Source organism: Delphinapterus leucas, chromosome X (assembly GCF_059928025.1).
Source record: "Delphinapterus leucas isolate spDelLeu-1000000601 "Yukka" chromosome X, BTC_Dleu_Yukka2, whole genome shotgun sequence".
Classification (NCBI taxonomy): domain Eukaryota; kingdom Metazoa; phylum Chordata; class Mammalia; order Artiodactyla; family Monodontidae; genus Delphinapterus; species Delphinapterus leucas.
The window spans coordinates 114,484,128-114,504,297 of record NC_143150.1 but is presented as its reverse complement, the minus strand read 5'-3'; the positions used below and the strand labels follow the sequence as shown (position 1 = coordinate 114,504,297).

At 42.3% G+C, this 20,170-nt stretch overlaps 1 protein-coding gene across 1 annotated transcript in view; it reads left to right on the top strand.

The window, feature by feature from the left end:
- The window catches only part of PHEX (phosphate regulating endopeptidase X-linked), a 234,136-nt gene that overhangs the window by 62,090 nt on the left and 151,876 nt on the right, over window positions 1-20,170 (top strand). Inside the window, exons 6-10 of the mRNA XM_089904684.1 lie at window positions 2,501-2,727; window positions 10,598-10,666; window positions 13,422-13,538; window positions 16,676-16,759; window positions 18,001-18,146. Of these exons, the coding sequence (XP_089760810.1) occupies window positions 2,501-2,727; window positions 10,598-10,666; window positions 13,422-13,538; window positions 16,676-16,759; window positions 18,001-18,146 (643 nt within the window). The remainder of the gene's footprint in view (window positions 1-2,500; window positions 2,728-10,597; window positions 10,667-13,421; window positions 13,539-16,675; window positions 16,760-18,000; window positions 18,147-20,170) is intronic.

Below are 20,170 nucleotides of genomic sequence, written 5' to 3'. Positions count from 1 at the left end.
TGTCTCTACAAATGACCCAATTTCGTTCCTTTTTATGGCTGAGTAATGTTCCATTGTATATGTGTACCACATCTTCTTTATCCATTTGTCTGTCAACGGGCATTTAGGTTGCTTCCATGACCTGGCTATTGTAAATAGTGCTGCAACGAACATTGGGGTTCGTTGAATTATGGTTTTCTCTGGGTATATGCCCAGTAGTGGGATTGCTGGGTCATATGGTAGTTCTGTTTTTAGTTTTTTAAGGAACCTCCATACTGTTCTCCATAGTGGCTGTATCAATTTACATTCCTACCAACAGTGCAGGAGGGTTCTGTTTTCTCCACACCCTCTCCAGCATTTGTTGTTTGTAGATTTTCTGATGATGCCCATTCTAACTGGTGTGAGGTCATACCTCATTGTAGTTTTGATTTGCATTTCTCTAATAATTAGTGATGTTGAGCAGCTTTTCATGTGCTTCTTGGCCATCTGTATGTCCTCTTTGGAGAGATGTCTATTTAGGTCTTCCGCCTAGTTTTTGATTGTGTTGTTTGTTTTTTTAATATTGAGCTGCATGAGCTGTTGATATATTTTGGAGATTAATCCTTTGTCCATTGATTCATTTGCAAATATTTTCTCCCATTCTGAGGGTTGTCTTTTTGTCTTGTTTATAGTTTCTTTTGCTGTGCAAAAGTTTTTAAGTTTCATTAGGTCCCATTTGTTTATTTTTGGTTTTATTTCCATTATTCTAGGAGGTGGGTCAAAAAAGATCTTGCTGGGGCTTCCCTGGTGGCGCAGTGGTTGAGAGTCCACCTGCCGATGCAAGGGACACGGGTTTGTGCCCCGGTCCGGGAGGATCCCACATGCCGTGGAGTGGCTAGGCCTGTGAGCCATGGCCGCTGGGCCTGCGCATCTGGAGCCTGTGCTCCACTACGGGAGAGGCCACAACAGTGAGAGGCCCGTGTACCGCAAAAAAAAAAAAAAAAAGATCGTGCTGTGATTTATGTCAAAGAGTGTTCTTCCTGTGTTTTCCTCTAAGAGTTTTATAGTGTCCGGTCTTACATTTAGGTCTGAAATCCATTTTGAGTTTATTTTTGTGTATGGTGTTAGGGAGTGTTCTAATTTCATTCTTTTACATGTAGCTGTCCAGTTTTCCCAGCACCACTTATTGAAGAGACTCTCTTTTCTCCATTGTATGTCCTCACCTCCTTTGTCATAGATTAGTTGACCATAGGTGTGTGGGTTTATCTCTGGGCTTTCTATCCTCTTCCATTGATCTATATTTCTGTTTTTGTGCCAGTACCATATTTTCTTGATTGACCTCTGTCTTAATGTTTTGTTGCTAGCTTGATGGAGAAACTAAGAAAATTTTATTTCAGTGGTTGGCTTGGATTCTTCAGGTATCAGTTACTCCATGGGAAACTTGGGTAGGGTCAGAAGGGCAAACCATATTGCATGTGGTACAGAAACCAGAATCTGGAGGCTAGGTCTGGTTTGAGAAGGACATAGTAACACTCCTTCTCAAACCAGACCTATGTCCTTTGGAACCTCCTGGGGCCTAGTGTAATCCAGATTCCCAGCCGGGCCAGGCTCCTTCTGCTTCTCCATCAGCCTAACAGCCATCTTTGTTGAGCACTTTAGGCCCCTCTCAGCATCTTGGGTCTGATTGGAGTTAAAAGAGACACCTGAGGGCTTCCCTGGTGGCGCAGTGGTTGAGAATCTGCCTGCTGATGCAGGGGACACGGGTACGAGCCCTGGTCTGGGAAGATCCCACATGCCGCGGAGCAACTAGGCCCGTGAGCCACAACTACTGAGCCTGCGTGTCTGCAGCCTGTGCTCCTCAACAAGATGAGGCCGCAACAGTGAGAGGCCCCTGCACCGCGATGAAGAGTGGCCCCCACTCGCCGCAACTAGGGAAAGCCCACGCACAGGAACGAAGACCCAACGCAGCCAAAAATAAATAAATAAATAAAAATTAAAAAAAAAAAAAAGACACCTGACATTTTACCTGGTACACTTTCTCAAGGCTATTGCAGGAAGAAGCCAGTGCCTCTGAGAAGTGTGTTAATTTGTTTAGGTTTTGAGGTATTATTTGGTGAGCTAGAAGAGGGCGCTGAAAGATGATGAAAGAGTCTGAAGCAGTAATTCATTTTTGTTGGGGAGTGATTAGTTTTATTGAGCAGTTTCCTTTAGTTAGGGTTGTTCCTTAGTTTTGCAGAGTGTTCTCAGCTTAACGTTGCTCATTGGCTTGGGTCAGTATAGTGAGCCCATCTTTTATTGTTGGGAATATTGGGCAGGTTCCCTAGTCAGCTCTCCTGGCAAGAACATCAGGTTGAAACAGTCACACTGAAGTATGAGTCATAGGTAGTTCTGTTTCTGTGATTATGCTCAGTCCACTGCACCTCTCCCGAAAAAGTTAGGTTGGGACCTTACTGGAATTTTCTCTTGAGAAGATACACTTGCTTTCTAGTTCGGTGATCCAGTTTGCATTTCTAACTCTCTCTTCATATTTGCTCCCTTTCAGAAGCGATCGAAAAAGCAGATGCCAAGCCATTGTTACATATCCTGCGGCACTCACCTTTCCGCTGGCCTGTGCTTGAATCTAATATCGGTCCTGAAGGGGTTTGGTCGGAGAGAAAGTTCAGCCTTCTTCAGACACTTGCGACGTTTCGTGGCCAATACAGCAATTCTGTGTTCATTCGTTTGTATGTGTCCTCTGATGACAAGGTGTCCAACGAACACATCTTGAAGGTATAGTGAGGACTCCTTCATCATGCTTGTTTAGTCCAAGGTTAGCCTTTTTGGGTTGCCTTCTCAAGGAAAGAGACTCATACCACCTTAGTGAAATGATAAGGTTACAAATTCTGTTAAACGTTAGGATCTAGACTATTCCCTACCGACCTCCCACCTCCCCCCCGCCAGATTTGCAGATTGTAAATCATGAACACACTGTTTTTGTCAGCCTTGCAAGAAGCCGGTGAGTGAGTTTCAAGTGATCTGTGATCTGGCTCTCGAATATCTACCCTGAGCATGTGTAGGGCCCCTTAATTCTGGTGGAGAGATGAGCGAAGACTTTCTGAACTCTGCTCTTCCTCCCCCCTCATTCCCCTGACCAAGGAGTGAACATGTGCTATGGTTCATTGTTTTCCTTCACTAACATCTTGTGTACATGCGTAAAATTTCATTGTCAAGTTGTCTTCAATCTCTTGTCCTTCCTTTCAAAAGATAAGGCAAAACTTGTTCTAAGTGCTTGGTTGCATTTTCTGTTGGGAGAGTAAACATCTCTTTAATAAAGGAATGGGCCATGAGGACATACCCTGAGGTGGAGTATTACATTGGTAAAATCAGGAGACTGTCAGAAAACTGCCAACAGTGGAAGATTGATCAGTCAAAGAACTTGGCAAGAATGCAAATAGCACTTTTTAAATTATTTTGTCTTTTGATTCTTTTTTTTTTGCTTCTGTGGTAACTCTAGTAATGAAAATTTTGTTGAACCGCTGATTTTTTCCCCCAATTCTGTTCTTTGTTAAACCAGAAAATATTAATGATATATTGATATTTAAATCATAGAAATATAAATCCTTTAGAGTGTATTATCCTCTCCTGATATAAGTCAACTTTTAAAAATCTATACCCTGGAGTTTATTTTTTGATTTATACCAAGGGGCTGGCAAATTTTTTTTCTGTAAAGGACCAGATAGGAAATATTTTATGCTGTGCGGGCAATATTATCTCTGTCTCAACTACTCAACTCTGCTGTTATACCTGGTAAAGCAGCTGTAGACAATATGTACATAAATGGGTGTGGCTGTATGGCGGGCTGGACTCCAGGCTGTAGTTTGTCCCTCTCTACTTTAGACAATGGCAGTCTCAATAAAAATATCTTTCGTCACTGAAAGAATTCCCATCTCCTCAAGAGGAAATTCTTAGTTACAGAGACAGCTGTATATCTGTGCTGGGTGATGGAACAACAACATGACACAGACATATTCTAATGCTCTCAGGATAAGACGTGCTCTTCAATGCTCTACAACCATGGTGATGGTCCAGTTGACCTCTGTCCCATGTTGATAGATTACTCACTTAAAACAAACAAACAAACCAGGTTTTAAAACTCTCATTCTTAATTTCAGAACTATTATGGTATCCCTTCCAAACACCTTAAATGGTGTTTTGAAGTAAGTTGGAGACTGTCTTTCAAACTTAAGTTTATGTACTCTATTGCATGATAGATCTTGATTTCCACACAGGTTAATTAATTGCAAATGGTAACCACTTCAGTTTTCACCAATTTCCGGATCTAGTATAAGAACTGAATCCATTTAAACATTTTATTATGGAAAATAATACAAATAAAAGTAAAAAGAATAGTACTACAAACTCCCGTGTACTCATCAAGCCACCTTCAACAGCCAGCAACTTTTGGCTGTTCTTGTTTCATCTGATACACCTCCTTTTGGAGAGCAGGCTGGAACATTGTGTAGCAAATCCAAGGTATAATATCATTGCGCTGATAAATGCATCAGTGTTTATCTAATGGAAAGGACTATTACAACAACCAAAAAAGTAATTGTAATTCCATAGTTAACATCTAATACCTGGCGAATTTTCAGTTTTCCTGATTGTCTCAAGCATGTCCTTTAAAAAAATTAAACAGTTGGTCTTCGATTCGGGTTCCAAATAAGAATCACATGTGCATTGGGTTGAGCCATCTATTTTAATTTATAGCATACTAGATTTGACTGATTTCAGGGTAACCTAATAGCTAATGAGAGAAAATTCTTGTTTATAGGAGAATCACAGCTTTAAAAGTACAGGAGAAATAATAGAATTTAAAAGTTAGCATTTTTTAAAATCCCTAATGAAAAAAAGAATTAAGGTAACTATCACCAATAGCTGCTAAAGCTATTAGATGAATGGTTGATGGAGAAATTCAGGATAGAGAGACCAGACTGACATCAGATGAACCCAGATATTAATGGTAGCATTGCTAAAAGTTGGAAAACCAGATTTTGTGTGCCTCCTGATACCATGCAGTGGGAAGCATATGCTATCAATGATGCCAAAAGAAAAGGAAAAAGGGCCCGTGAGCCATGGCCACTCAGCCTGCACGTCCGGAGCCCGTGCTCTGCAACGGGAGAGGCCACAACAGTGAGAGGCCCGCGTACCACAAAAAAAAAAAAAACAACCAAAACCAAACATCTGTGTGTATGTACATAATTGTAAATAAGCACTTGGGCTTCCCTGGTGGCGCAGTGGTTGAGAGTCTGCCTGCTAATGCAGGGGACACGGGTTCGAGCCCTGGTCTGGGAGGACCCCACATGCCGCGGAGCAACTAGGCCCGTGAACCACAACTACTGAGCCTGCGCGTCTGGAGCCTGTGCTCCGCAGCAAGAGAGGCCGCGCACCGCAATGAAGAGTGGCCCCTGCTTTGCCACAACTAGAGAAAGCCCTTGCGCAGAAACGAAGACCCAACACAGCAAAAATAAATAATTAATAAACTCCTACCCCCAACATCTTGAAAAAAAAATGAACTTGGATCTAATCAAGCCCGTAGTTTTAATACCAGCTTACAGGAAACACGGGGAATAGAGGATCACGGCAATCAATTTTTAACAGCTTGCCTTGCACACTTAACATTCAATTAAACTGATCCTAGAAACACCGAACTGTCAATAACAGAACACTTTCCAAATGTAAGGAGGCACTCATGTGCTTACTACCGGTCTCTTCTACCAAGATGGCAGCTTCCTCCAAACTGATGTGTTTGAGCATGGCCTGGCATTTGAGTGCAGTGTGCATTTGCTTCAGTTACGTCCCTGTTTGTACCATTTTATATGAGTGGATATTCACACACCTGAATTAACAAAATAGAGCTATAGTCCTTCTAATCATGACAGAGCTGCTAGAAGTTCAAGCATGTGTCTAGATATTGGTAGGAAAAGCTCTCTTCTGAGATCTGCATAAAACCCAGTGAACCTGATAACAAAAACTAGTGTATCTGTGGCTGCCAATGTTGTAGAATTTGTGGGTGTTGCTTTTGTTAGAAATAGTTAAAACTATAAAAAATCTAACTGAATATTTGAAGCCCCTGAAGTACCTTTTAAGTTTTGTGGAACATAGTTTGAAAACCACTGCCATAGTGGAGAAAAGAGTATGCTTTGGTGTTAAAGAGATTGAGGTTTGAGGTTTGGCTTTGTGACTTACTCACTGAATGTGTGTGCAGATTGTTTCACTTCTCCCAGTTTCATTGTCCCCATGTGGAATGAAGGGTGAATTAGAATTTACTTTTCACTGTTGCTGTGAGATTTAAATAGGATGAATTTGGTGACAATTTACAGGATAGATGCTGGTACACAGTAGCACGTGACAAAAGGTACCTTTCTCTTAAAGCATGACTAGGCAACTGGTCAGAACCATTTGGGGAATGTTTGTCTTCAATTTCTGTGCCAAACATGTGTCTCAGATCTCAAGTTCAGATGTGTGAGAAATAGCCATTTTCTTTAGTCAGTCAGTCTCATGTCTGACTCTGAGGTCCCACCCCAACCTTTTAGTTGGAAACTGAACCAGTCTAGGCCCTTCCCCACTTCCCGGCTACTCCATTTCTCAGCCTTCTCCTAGGGTATTGGGAGACCCTCTGATCATCAGTTATGTGTTTCTGAAAAGAAACCTGCCATCCCAGCCCATGTAGCCACTTCAAGTGTTCCTCTCCGCTGCTGGGGCCCTGGGCCTCCCAACTCCCTCTCAAATCCTGCCATTTCTAGGGGCATTGATGAGTCCTTCTGCTCGTGAGAAACTTTGACTTCTTTGGCTGCCTAGATTCTGTTTTTGCTCTGGGAGAACTCTCTCTTACCCCCAAACTCTTCTCCCTCAGTGTATTTAGACTTCCTTTTCCATCACATTCTATTTTCCTCAATGTTCTTGGGTTTTGTAATCCCACAAACCCATGGGGATAAGAAAAATGACTCCTTTGGGAAGGCACAGCTCTGTAGGCATACTGCTAGGTGAGCAGGCGGTGCCTTTGGGTGCCTTTCCAATGGGCACATGTATTCCCATGCCAAGAAATGCAGTTTGGCAAGCAGGGGTTGCTCAAACCCACACAGTGGTCCTCTGTAAAGTTCCCCTGTGGCAAGATGCACAGGATTTGCCACAGACTTAAATGGGAGAAAGGAAATACACAAATACAGGAAACGACAGATTAATGCCTCCCATCATATCTCACTACATGTGTTTCGTTTTTTTTGTGTAAGGAGATACCAAGAATGAGGATTTAAAGGACAATAAAAGACTTCTGAATATACGTGGTCCTGAAAGAGTGTTCGGAAGGCCAGGGTTGTCTCAGTATATGTTACCGGAACAGTGACTTGAAGTGATCATCACCCAGCGCCTGCATTTGTGTGACTCTTAGCAAAATCCGTAAGGATGATAAGGAGAGACTGTCTTGGAAATGAAGTTGTTTCTAACTTTTTTGTCCTTTTCCTGCGTCATACTGTGTGAGATGTTTCTTTTTGTATTACTATTTTGTTTCCTAACCTGTGGTGTATTGCAGTCAGAGAAAAAATTCGTATTTCTGTTCAATGTGTTAGAGTTCCTAAATATATATTATACTTTCTACTTGCAATATTAAGATCAGTTATAAATGCAAGGATTGAAAAACCTCAGACAACATAGTGTCCTAATATTGGCCTCTTGAGAAAGTCTTTTGCCTCAAGAGTTTATCTGGTTCTAATGAGATTTAGTTGACTGACCTTATTCAATCTGTTTGGTGTATTTAAGATGTTCCCTAGAAACTGTAGCAATCTGAAAGTTTAAAACAGGTCCGGTAACTTCACTTGAATCATCTAAACTTTTACAATAAGTGGATTTAACTTCATTTCATCAGAGGGAAGCTTTGGCTTTCTTGATATTGTCTACACAGTTTCCTTTCCTTTGAGACTGAAGCTCAAAAAATTCTCCAAGCGGTCTAAATCTAGTTGAAACCCAAATCATCTTAATCATAATATTATGTTTCATGTTCCTGGCTTACTTAATTTTTGGAAGAAATGGTGGTATATTGGGAATTGGAATAGGATGAAGCCAGGCTGGCTTGTGATTTGGTTGTTTAGGGCCAATTAGCGAAGAAGATTGAACACAGTAATTTGAGGTTTTTAGCAATACACCCAGGCAAGATGGATGTTATGAAAACATCTTTTTCCCCCAGCTTACTTAACTTTTTAAATGTGTGAATAAGATTTAAGGTAGAAAATCTGCTGTTGCATTCAGTTTTATTCAGTTTTTGGGCAGTTGCTGATACTCAAGAAAACAGAAAGAACAACCATAGATTTAGAGAAGGTTCTGGAACTTAAACATTTTTTATTTAAAAATTTATATACAGTTAAGTTCACTATTTTTTAAATTCACTTTTTGTGAAGCACAAGTCTGTAAGTTTTTACAAATGCATGGAGTCATGTAATCACCACCATAGGAAAGAGAATAGTCCCATCGCTCCCTCAAAATTTACCTCGTGTTGCCCCTTTGTAGTCATCCACTCTCTCCATCCCCAAGCCCTGTTCTCCATCCCTACAGTTTTGCCTCTTTTGGAATGTGATTAAAATTTGCCCATGCTGTTGCATGTATCAGTAGTTCATTCCTTTTTATGAGTGAGTAGTAGTCCATTGTGTATCATAGTTTATCCATTTGCCAGTTGAAGAACATTTGGGTTGTTTCTAGTTTGGGGCAATAATGAATAAAGTTACGTGCAGGTTTTTGTATGAGCATAAGTTTCATTTCTCTTGGGTAAATAGCTAGGAAGTGAGATTGCTGGGTCACATGTAGGTGTATGTTCAATTTTACAAGAAACCGTCAAACCAGTTTCCAAAGTGGCTCTGTCATGTTGCATTCCCAACAACAGTGTGTGAATGATCTAGTTTTTCTACATCCTCACCAGCACTTGGCATTATAAGTTTTTTTTGTTTTTGTTTTTTTTGCCATCCTAGTACATGTATAGTGGTGTTCCATTGTGGGTTTAGTTTACATTTTGCTAATGACTAGTGATGTTCAGCATCTTTTCATTAATTTATTTTCCATTTGAATATTTTTTTTGGTGAAGTGTTTGTTCAGATCTTTTGTCCAGTTTTAAATTGGGTTGTTTGTTTTCTTATTGAGTTGTGAGGACTCTTTATATATGCTGGATACAAGTCCTTTGTCATATATGTGATTTTCAAATTTTTCTCCCTGTCTGTAGCTTGTCTTTTTCATTCTCTTAACAATGTCTTTCACAGAGCAAAAATATTTAATGATGATGAAGTCCAATTTATTTTTTCTTTTATGGATCTGCTTTTGGTGTCTAAGAACTCTTTTTCTAACCCCAGGTCAAAGATTTTCCCCTGTTTTCTCCTAGAAGTTTTATAGTGTTGGTTTTTACATGTAGGTCTATGATCCATTTTGAATTAATTTTTGTACAAGTTGTGAGGTGTGGGTTGAGATTCATTTTTTTTTTGGCAGATGGATGTCTGATTGTTGTAGCTCATTTTCTGAAAAGACTGTATTCTTTCCTTTGATCGCCTTTAAGGTGCTGAAAGTTTTTTTTTTTAATTTTTAAAAATATTTATTTTCTTTAATTTTTTGGCTGTATCAGGTCTTAGTTGTGGCATGCAGGATCTTTGTTGCGGCATGCGGGATCTTTTGTTGTGGTGAGGGCTTCTCTTGTTGTGGCATGTGGGTTTTCTCTCTCTAGTTGTGGCGCTCAGGCTCCAGGGCACTTGGGCTCTGTAGTTTGCAGCACGCGGGCTCTCTCGTTGAGGCGTGCGAGCTCAGTAGTTGTGGCGCATGGGCTTAGCTGCCCCGCAGCATGTGGGATCTTAGTCCCCTGACCAGGGATCGAACCCACGTCCCCTGCATTGGAAGGAGAATTCTTTACCACTGGACCACCAGCAAAGTCCCAGTGCTGCAAGTTTTAATTCAAGAAATTATGCTATATTTTTCTATAATAATAATTCTAGATATTTAGTTGTCTGATTATTGTTTGTATTTTTATCACCTATCTTAAACTTTCCAGAGAGGGTTCTAAAGTTTGCAGAGATTTCTCAAAACAAAATTATTATTGATTCCTTTCCCCCCAAAAATGGTGCAATACAGTATTTTAAGGAGAGGGAGGTGCACAGTCTGGTTAATCAGCTTGACGTGGATTGGCATTTTGCAAAATACTGCAGTGAGAAGAATAGTGGATCTGGTGGTGGAAGACAATGATTCTCCTCTGAGCTCTGCCCAACTGTGTTACCTTGGGGAAGTCACATGACTTCTTTGGATTTCGTTTCTCCACCCACCAAATAAGGGGGAAAGTCAGATAATCTCTAAGACCTATTCCAACTCAAATATTATAGCTTTGATGCTATTCAGTATTGTTAGAAACTCCAAAGGGTTAGAAACCATGAATCAGGGGAGGAGGGGCAGGTCTCTGATACTTTATAACAGTCATTGCTGAAGTGCCTACTTGCATGTAGCTCTGATTGCATTGAATTGTTTTTGTAACGGTAACACATGCTCTAAATATGGCTGGTATGCAGATCTCATGACTCTTGTTAATAACATGGTACCTAAGAATTTACAGTGCAAGCAAATGCTTTGTTTTTTGTTTCAACAGCTGGACCAAGCAGCGCTCTCCCTAGCCGTGAGGGAAGACTACCTTGATAATAGCACAGAAGCCAAGTCTGTAAGTTTTACTCATTCAACTCTGTATCTTGTCAGGCATTTTTGGGTTCATAAATTGTTCTCACATTCCCAACTCTTTACTAGAATTGAGCAGTGTGGGTGTTTGATGACCATATTCCCAATGTAGGAAGCAAAGGCCTTTCATTTCGGCAGATAAATGACACTCCCTGTTTTCTGGAAGTCTGAAAATGAAGGCTGTATGAGTCCCTGTGCTCAGTGCCCTCATGATCAAGCTGGGAAGACAGCACACCCAAGTTGAGTAACCAAAGAATGAGCTTGCAGCCATGCCTCAGAAGTGCAGAGAGCTCACAGTATATTGCAGCAGCATGGGCGTGGACACCCGGTCGACCAGTGGTTCCCAAATTGTACTGCTAAGAACCACCTGGGAAGCTTCTATTAAATGTCCATTCTTGGGCCTCAGCAATGGAAAGTCCGATTTAGTAGACTTGAAGTGAGGCCCAGGAATCTTTTTTTAACTGGTGCCCCAGGTTAATTTAAGGTTAATGAGAACCAGATGGGATCAATCTGGTCCGACTTCTTGGGTTGGCTTGGAGACCTAGGAGTTTCCTGGAGGTTGGATTAGAGCTGGTTCATTCCTAACACTTTCAATTCATTTTGGAACCTCTGTTGAGCTTCCAGAGGAGCCTCAGACCCAGGGGAACCTTGACCAGGGAGTGCTCGGGTTTCTGGCCTAGCCTGAGAAGGCAGGAACTTCGACAGGGAAGTGCTGGCTCACAGTGGAAATCCCTGCTCCTTTGCTGATAGGAAAGCCTATATCTAGGAGGCTCTGGAGGGCAGGAAGCTAGCCGAGATCCTAGGCACCTTTCTGGCTGAGGACACTCATGGAAGAAGGTTGGCGAGTTTTCCTTCTTGAAAGTGGACAGAATGAACTTTTGCCAATCTGGGGAACCTCTGTTTCTGCTGGGGTCACCACCCTACAAGCAGCCGTGCTTGAAATCTTGTCCCTGCCCTTTAACCAATCAGTCTTGTAGACTCTGCCTTCAAAGTATCTCTTCCACCTAGTCCCTCCTTTCTGTCCTTACTGCCCTAGGGCAGACCCCTGTTAAGTCTCCTTTTAGCTGTTCCCTCCTCCCCTCCTTCCATTGCCTCCTTAGCACCATCACTTGACAAGTTCTCTTCTCAAAGTACAGCTCACAGAGTGCTTTTGCTCACAAGCTAGACTCTAAATTCCGCAGAGGGAGGGAGTTCAAGGCCTCTTCATGACCTGGTCCCAAACCACCTTTGCTGTCTCACCTATTTTTTTTTTTTTTTTTTTTTTTGTGGTATGCGGGCCTCTCACTGTTGTGGCCTCTCCCGTTGCGGAGCACAGGCTCCGGACGCACAGGCTCAGTGGCCATGGCTCACGGGCCCAGCCGCTCCGCGGCATGTGGGATCTTCCCTGACCGGGGCACGAACCCGTGTCCCCTGCATTGGCAGGTGGACTCTCAACCACTGCGCCACCAGGGAAGCCCTGTCTCACCCATTTTTATTCTTCCCCCAACAAAGCAGCTTGCACACCTCACAGGAGGACTCCTCAGCGCTTCTGAACCAGTCTCCTTTAACTGCTATGTCCCCGGTTTCTTGAGGCTGGAATTTTCCAGTTCTTGAGTTTCTAAGCACTTAGCAGCTTTATTAAGGACCTCATTTTGGTCTTGCTAGTGTTACAGTTAGTAATGATGTGTTTATCTCCCTCACAGGGTCACACTGAGAACCAGACTCAAGTATTATTTAAATTTTCGTCTGTACCTCCCATGGGCACAGAAGGCCTAGCAAGATATCGTGCATATGTATTGATTGAATAAATATTTTTGGAATTGAACTGGGATTTGCAAAACATTTCTAACTAAGACTATTTGTGAATCTTGCTTACTGATTCAACAAATGATTATTAAGGGCCTGCTATATGCTAAGCACCATGCAGGTCTCGAGGTCATAAACATCATTTTGCTATGCAAAATCAAGGTTACATTAGGAAATCTTATTCCCATAGCATAACTATGAAACAGTTTAATACCCGGTGTATTGAGTTCTCACAAATACATCTGGAAGGAGAGGTGACCCCCCAACAAGATTCCTTAGTTCCCACAAAGTAAGCTCCCCCTCTCCAATAGTGTGTGAATAGCCTGAAAATGGGTTTATGAACATGCAGGGAGGAAATTCTATATTTGCTAGGTTTCTCTTCATCATTCTTCTCTTCTTTCCCTTCTTTCTTCCCTGGGCTAGTGAGGAGAACTCTGTAAAAACCGTACAAAACTGAAAAGACATAGGGCTTCGATCACTGGTCTTTTGTTTTCAGTGTGGAGGTGGGTAAATTGAGCTGGAAGAGAATAAATCACAGTTCCCATTAGTCTTCATGGACCATGCCTCCTGCTTTTAGCGACAGTTCTTTCCCATTATTTTATTAAAGTGTCACTTGCCTGGAAAGAGGAGTCTGACCTTTAACTTTCTGTTCTGGGCTCATTTGTAGATGTTTCATGTATCCATAATATCGCTAGTTGCCAGCAAACTAATTCTCTTGATCCTTGGTGGCCAGACATTTCTGTCTCATGGAAACAGTACCCAAGTAGCCATCATTCTTCTTTGTCCCAAGGTGGTAGGTGGGTGGTTGGTATTGCATGATGCCTGTACCATACTTCGAGTACAGAGTGAAAATGAAGGGCATTTATTTCCACTTGCTGTTTCTGCTCTTCCGTGTCCCTGAAACATACTTCCTAATAGGCTGATGTCATGGTCACTTGCTTCTTTATCTCTTACAGTATCGGGACGCCCTTTACAAGTTCATGGTGGATACTGCCGTGCTTTTGGGAGCTAATAGCTCCCGAGCAGAGCATGACATGAAGTCGGTGCTTAGGTTGGAGATTAAGATAGCTGAGGTAAATCTTAATCTAAAATCTGTTTTTTTTCTTCTCTTTATTTTAAAGGCAATATATCTTGAATGAAAATATATTTTAAAAAATCATTCTGTGGCATTGTTCTTTGGGTTTAAGTTAGAACCTATAGCATCCCCCTCTGGGAAGTAACAGGAAGAAAAACCGTGACAGAAAGAAGAGCTCTTCATTCCTTCTGCCTCTCTGCTTGAAGCCCATTCAGTGTCCACATGCTGCTCAGCTGTGGCCAAAGAATAGCAGCAGGGAGAGGCTCTATGTTTTCCTAGAGGAACTCCTGTTTGGTCTCAACTGAAGAATATATATTTGATAAATCGTTATTGATTTGGCTTGAGTGGAACGTTATTTTTAGTCTAGTCTACTCTTTACACCATTCCTACTCAGAAGTCAATCTGATCTAAGATAGGGGCTTTGGGAAGTCTATCCACCCATACTGGACACATAATTTGATGTAGAAAGTGTATAGGGCAGGCTGGTAAGCATTTATTAGCTTCCTTTCTAGTGCTACTTTGTACCTACCCCTGGTTTTCATTCTTTTCTTGCCCCACTCTAATGAATGTCATTGTGTCATATGCTGTGTTCTATGTAAGTCACCTTTTAAATTTTTTCAGGCTCATGGTGGAGGCAAAAAGGTACAAGAACAAACTTGAGGGAGAATAATCAGAAATCCTAAATGGTTAGCTTTGTTCAAAGAATAACTTTTCTAGAAGAACAAAGAATAAAATCTCTATACATTCCCAGGACCGGAGGGAACAAATATGGTGAAATTTGCTTGTGGAGATACACTGTAGTGAAAAAAATGATACTTTTGTCAAGAAGTGGTTGCATATAGGTTGGTAGTCTTCTATAACAGAAGTTGGTAAAAATCCTGAAGTGCATGGGAGTCCAAGTGTTGCTTGGTTTTGTGTTTGGCAAGGTGCGGTGGGGTGTTGAAGTGAGGAGTAGGCTGATAGGGTCAGGAGGAATTGGCCTCTTGGCTGCCGTGGTGTACTCGTGTATCTTTCTGTAGACCCCTAGTTGCAGAGCAAAAAGTTCATCCCTGCATGTCACCTTTGAAGAGTGCAAAGACTGCTGCAGATGTTCTGGAGTCAAAGACTATGCCTCTGAACCAGTCTAGAGGCCATCTGGATTCCCTTCCCAGGCAAATAGGAGACCCAGCAATCTAATTTGGACCGAAGCTCTGATACAGCGGGAAAGGCCTTGCCTTGAGCCAGGGATCTGGACCAAAAAGGGAACTAAAAACAGCTGGGCTGAGGCAAGACTGGGAATTATCAAGAGGTTAAATGAAGTGACAAATCCATGAGGTGGGAGAGTAGCTGGCAGAGAGCTGAAAACAGCTCTGAGGCCAAAGGGCTGCAGCCTGGGCCTGCAAGGCTGAGTAGAGGGAGGAGGAGTGTGAACATTCTCTGAGGCAATGATTTATTAATAAATAGAGCCAGGAGAGTGCTTGTGAGTTATAGGAAGTCTCTCCTGTGGAGGGTGAGGAGAGAGAAGCTGAGGACACCAAAGCATTTAGAAAAGAGGGGTAGATATCTGCCACTCAGCCTTCTGTGATTTTGTCTTGACAAATCCATGGCGTGTGGGTTTTTGGCCAGCCGGTAATGCTTATATATGTCTCTTACATCTCAGGTCACTAGGGACCTTCAAAAATTAGTGGGGCATGTCATCCTAGGGAAACTTCTAAAGCTGGGGAGACAGGAAAACGTAGTCAAGCCCCCCCGCCAAAAAAAAAAGTTCTTGTAAACACAGCCATGGAAGTGTGCACTCAGCCATTCCTAGCTAGGGATGTGTGCATAAGGGGAGGTCTTGTTGATGGCGTGGCCCTTGGGATTAGAGCCAAGTGGAGTTTTTTTTGCTTTTTGTTTTTTTAAAATTTATTTATTTTTGGCGGTGTTGGGTCTTCGTTGCTGCACGCAGGCTTTCTCTAGTTGAGGCGAGCGGGGACTACTCTTCGTTGTGCGTGGGCTTCTCATTGCGGTGGCTTCTCTTGTTGCAGAGGATGCAGCATACGGGCTTCAGTAGTTGTGGCTCGCGGGCTCAGTAGTTGTGGCTCACAGGCTTAGTTGCTCCGTGGCATGTGGGATCTTCCCGGACCAGGGCTCGAACCCGTGTCCCCTGCATTGGCATTCTTAACCAGTGCGCCACTGGGGAAGCCCCCAAATGGAGTTTAATTGGAAAGACTTGAAAAAGAAAACGAATCGTAGGCAAAGTGGTTAATTACGGTTCAGACCATGAGGGTGGTGTTGATGGATGGGGGTGCAAGGGTAGGAGAGTCCTGTGTGAGTTGGAAGGTGGCAAGTTTAATGCGAGGGAATCAGGTGATGGATGGTCTTAAGGCGAAATCATGATGTGCTCAGGGGCATGGGGAGCTACTGCCTGTCCACGGGAGTGATTAAGGGGGCCCTTGAGGAAGATGATTGTTGTTGCTCTTCTCAGACTAAACGTGGCAGAGGCTAGAAGCTTAGATTTGGTGTTGCCAAAATGGCCAAGAGCATAAGTATTGGGAATGGAGGAGTGTGAAGAGTCAGGGCTGTAGATGCAGACTTGGCAATATGTCTGGGTGGTAACTGAACCCCTACCCCTAGCACTGGGGCCAGGGGAATCTCAAGGCCAGAGAAACCAGAGGGAAGAGGGGAAGTGAGGGAATGAGCTGTTGACAGAATGGTCACAGGTGGCAGTGGTGTCCAGATAGTCTAGTGCTCTTCAGTGAGAATGTTCCCCTAGGGATGAAGGGGTGGCCTGTAGTCCATGAACTATGGAGGTCATTACCTGGACACCACAGGTGAAGGTGGGATGTTTGTCTCAATTGCTCAACCTTAGTTTGGCTGTCAAGCCCGAGCCAGTAACAGGTTTCGTCCATCCGCGTTATAGGGATGGGAGGGATTCGAGTAGTTATTTTTGTACCGAGGACAGTGTTTCACACTGAGCAGGACAGCAAAGTTTCTTTTTATTTTCTTAATCTTGCCTGAAGTGATATCTTTTTTTCTTCTCTCCCAGGTTCGGCACCACACCAAAATCTTGAAAAAGTTTATGATACTATGCAGATGTTCTGGCACATGTAGAAAGTAGTCATGCAGTACGAAATGGTTCATTTGAAAAAAATAACCAGAGTCTCTTTCCAACAGGTAATGATTCCACATGAAAACCGAACCAGTGAGGCCATGTACAACAAAATGAACATTTCCCAACTGAGTGCTATGATTCCCCAGGTTGGTGAAAATGATCCAGGAAATTGTATCTTAACTGGTCATTTGACAAGTGATTCTGTTTCACCTGTGTGTAAAATTTTGCCTCGTAAAACCTACCATTGGTCTTCTTGCTCATCATCATCTTTGTCAGTCATCACATCAAATATCCCTTGTCTGTGCATCAGGATGCTTTCTGCCATAGGGAATAGAAAACTTTTCCAAGAGTGGCTTAAAAACTTCAAGCCCGTTTTCTTACATGACAGAAGTCTAGACATAGGTGGCTGTTGGTGTTGGTTTAGCTGTTGCACAATGTTATCAAAGATCCAAGTTCTTTCTTTCTGCTCCACTCTTAGTGTGTTGGCTTTTTGACTTCACGTTTGATGACTCAAGGTTGTAAGGTGGCTGCCACAGCTGCATGTGTCACATCTGCCTTCAGGGCAGGAAGAAGGTGGAAGCACCAGTATGGGCCATGTGTAACTCTTCTACCAGGAAAAACCAAAGCCTTTCCAGGTGTCTTCCCTTTATTTCTTATCAAGTAGGATTGGGGCACATGGCCATCCCTACCTACAGGCTAGGCTGGGCAAGTGAGTGACTGGTTTTCCTTTTCAATAGTGGAGGCAGGCAAGGGAGGAAAAGAAGGGAAGACTGGGGATGACTTTTGGGGTAGCCAGGTAAGAACGCCAAGATAGTGATGCTGTGAAGAGGGGACACATGTTACTTTTTGTTGCTGCTTGTTTCCCTCTGTGTAAGAAAGGCTATGCCAGAGGGAAGAGCAGAAATGTAATGGGGCATCTCTCTCTGTGTGGACAGGAGAGTGAATGAGTAGGGAGTGGGGGAGAGTGCAGGGAGAAGGGAGGTGAGGGCTAGCGCAGGAGGGAGGGAGAGTGCAAGAAGGAAGGAGGGAGAGCCCAGGAGAGAAGGGAGAGGAAGGAAGAGAGGGAGGGGGAGAGTGGAGGAGGCAGGGAGAGTGCTGGAGAGGCCAGGGGAGCGAGTGTGCGCATTACTGGGGGCGTGTGTGCGCGCACGTGTGGTGCATACGCAGACGGTACAGAGCACACATTCCATTTACCATTCAGGCAGTAGGTCTGGTCTGGGTGGCAGTGATCAGGAATTTATTTTCTAGATTTGAGCAGTTGAATGTTTAATTATTTGGTCTGAAGTCACAAGCAATGGATTACATTCAACTGACTCTATTTGCCTTTCTCCTTGATTCTTGCCCCCCAGAGGTTGTCTCACTATGTTGTTTTTCTCTCTCTCCTCAGTTTGACTGGCTGGGCTTCATCAAGAAGGTCATCGATGTCAGACTCTACCCCGAACTGAAAGACATCGGCCCCTCAGAGAATGTGGTGGTCCGTGTCCCTCAGTACTTTAAGGATTTGTTTAGGATATTAGGCTCTGAAAGGAAGAAGTAAGAGCTTTTTTGTGCATTTTACTGTGACTTTTATTTTTGCTTTTAAATTGTAAGGTCTTCCCTCTCATGTCCTTTGAAAACTGTTTTTAAAGAAAGTTACATCAAAAGAGTCTTAGGGAAAGTCATGGTGCCCTTTGTGACAAATGGGCCGAAACCATCATCTGGTGTAATTTATTTGCTATGATGACAACAAATACGCAGTGCTTTTGCCCCTTATTTCTGGTCTTTCTCCATATTTTCTCTCTGAAAGCCTAAATTGTTTATTAGTTTTGGGAACTTGTCATATAATGATGTTATTTTCTGAGCTTTCTATATGAACATCTTTGTTTTTCCCCAGTTCATTCTCGGTCTTTTGCTGTTTTTTTCTGGTTTCTTTTAAGCCAATAAGTCACTTTGTGGCAATAAACCAAAGTACCAGTATTGAAAAGGCATAAGATCACTCTGAGAACTGTAGAAAAATTGGACTGATGAAACAACTTCAGGAACTGTCAGGTTTTTCTTAAAGAATGTTTTAGAATTTGTTGCTTTTTTCCTTTAGCACTACAAAACAAGGAAATGCTAAAAATGTCCAGGAAAGAGATTTTTTTTTTGTTGAAGTATAGTTGATTTACAATGTTGTGTTAATTACTACTGTACAGCAGAGTGGTTCAGTTATACATATATATATATATATATATACACATTCTTTTTTTAATATTCTTTCCCATTATGGTTTATCACAGGATATTGAATATAGTTCTCTGTGCTGTACGGTAGGCCCTTGTTGTTTATGCATTCCATATATAAACGCTCACATCTGCTGACCCCAACCTCCCCCTCCAGCCCTCCCCCAACCTCCTCCCCCTTGGCAACCACCAGTCGTGAGTTTGTTTCATAGATGGGTTCACTTTTGTCATATTTTAGATCAGGAAAGAGAATTTTACATCCTCATGAAGCCATTCACATTTGACTACAGAAAATGAAGCGCAGGAAGGTCAAATAGTTGACAAAGACAGCTTAATAGGCTAATTGCCGGGCCATAATTAAAAATCATACTTTCTTATTTGGACTTAGGCAAGGCTATGTTACCAGGAGTTGTGTTGGAAAGAAGGCACCTGCAAAAGTCCTAGGAATAAAATTTAGCATCCATCCCCACCTACGAAAACACTTAGACACTTTTGAAGAGCTGTTCATTTTAAGATGCTGTTTTCTTACGATAAAAACAATATGTGTTCATTGAAGAAGGCATACAAAAAAGTAAACATGCAGAAAAGGGAGAGTAGAAATAATAAATTCACTTCAGATTCTTTGTGAGGTAGAGCCTTGCTTTTCCAAGTGTGGTCTGTGGACCAGTAATGCCAGCAGCATCACCTTGGGCCCTTGGTAAAAATACAGATTCCAAGGGCCCTCCTCCTTAGAGGCTGATGCAGTAGATCTGGGGTGAGGCCCAGAAGTCTGTATTTTAACAAGCATCCCAGGAATCTTACGATTAGTTTTTTGGGAGACTCACTGCTTTAGAAAACTTTTTCATATGTACTTCCTAGCTCCGTAATACTATAAAATATGACCCAAATGATTTTGTACTTCTATGCCATTGAGTTACTCAGCACATTTTCAATGGTGGAGGTAATTTCTGTTGAAGGATGGAGTTTGCCATGCTGTATGTGCATCCTTCAGCACCTAGTGAGTTGGTTTCTTCTAGTGTCTGTGTTATCTTCAGTTGTAAATTAGTAGGTACTTTTGGAAATTGTATTAATTTTACTTCCACAAAGCATAATTTACAACCAGGGGATAGATTGAGCCTTGGTTTACTGTATTAGATAATCTCTTTGGTGGTGATTACACTTTAGAATTGCAGGACCTGTCATGACAAAGGGCCCAAGAAAGACCATGATTGGAGGAAGACATTAATCTGTTCTTGACAAAATGATAACTTAGACAGATGTAAACATAGTGAACTATAGTGTAAGAAAATATAGATAGAAAAATGAACTGCAGACATTATGTACATAACATAAATGACCTGCAGATATTATGAAGCT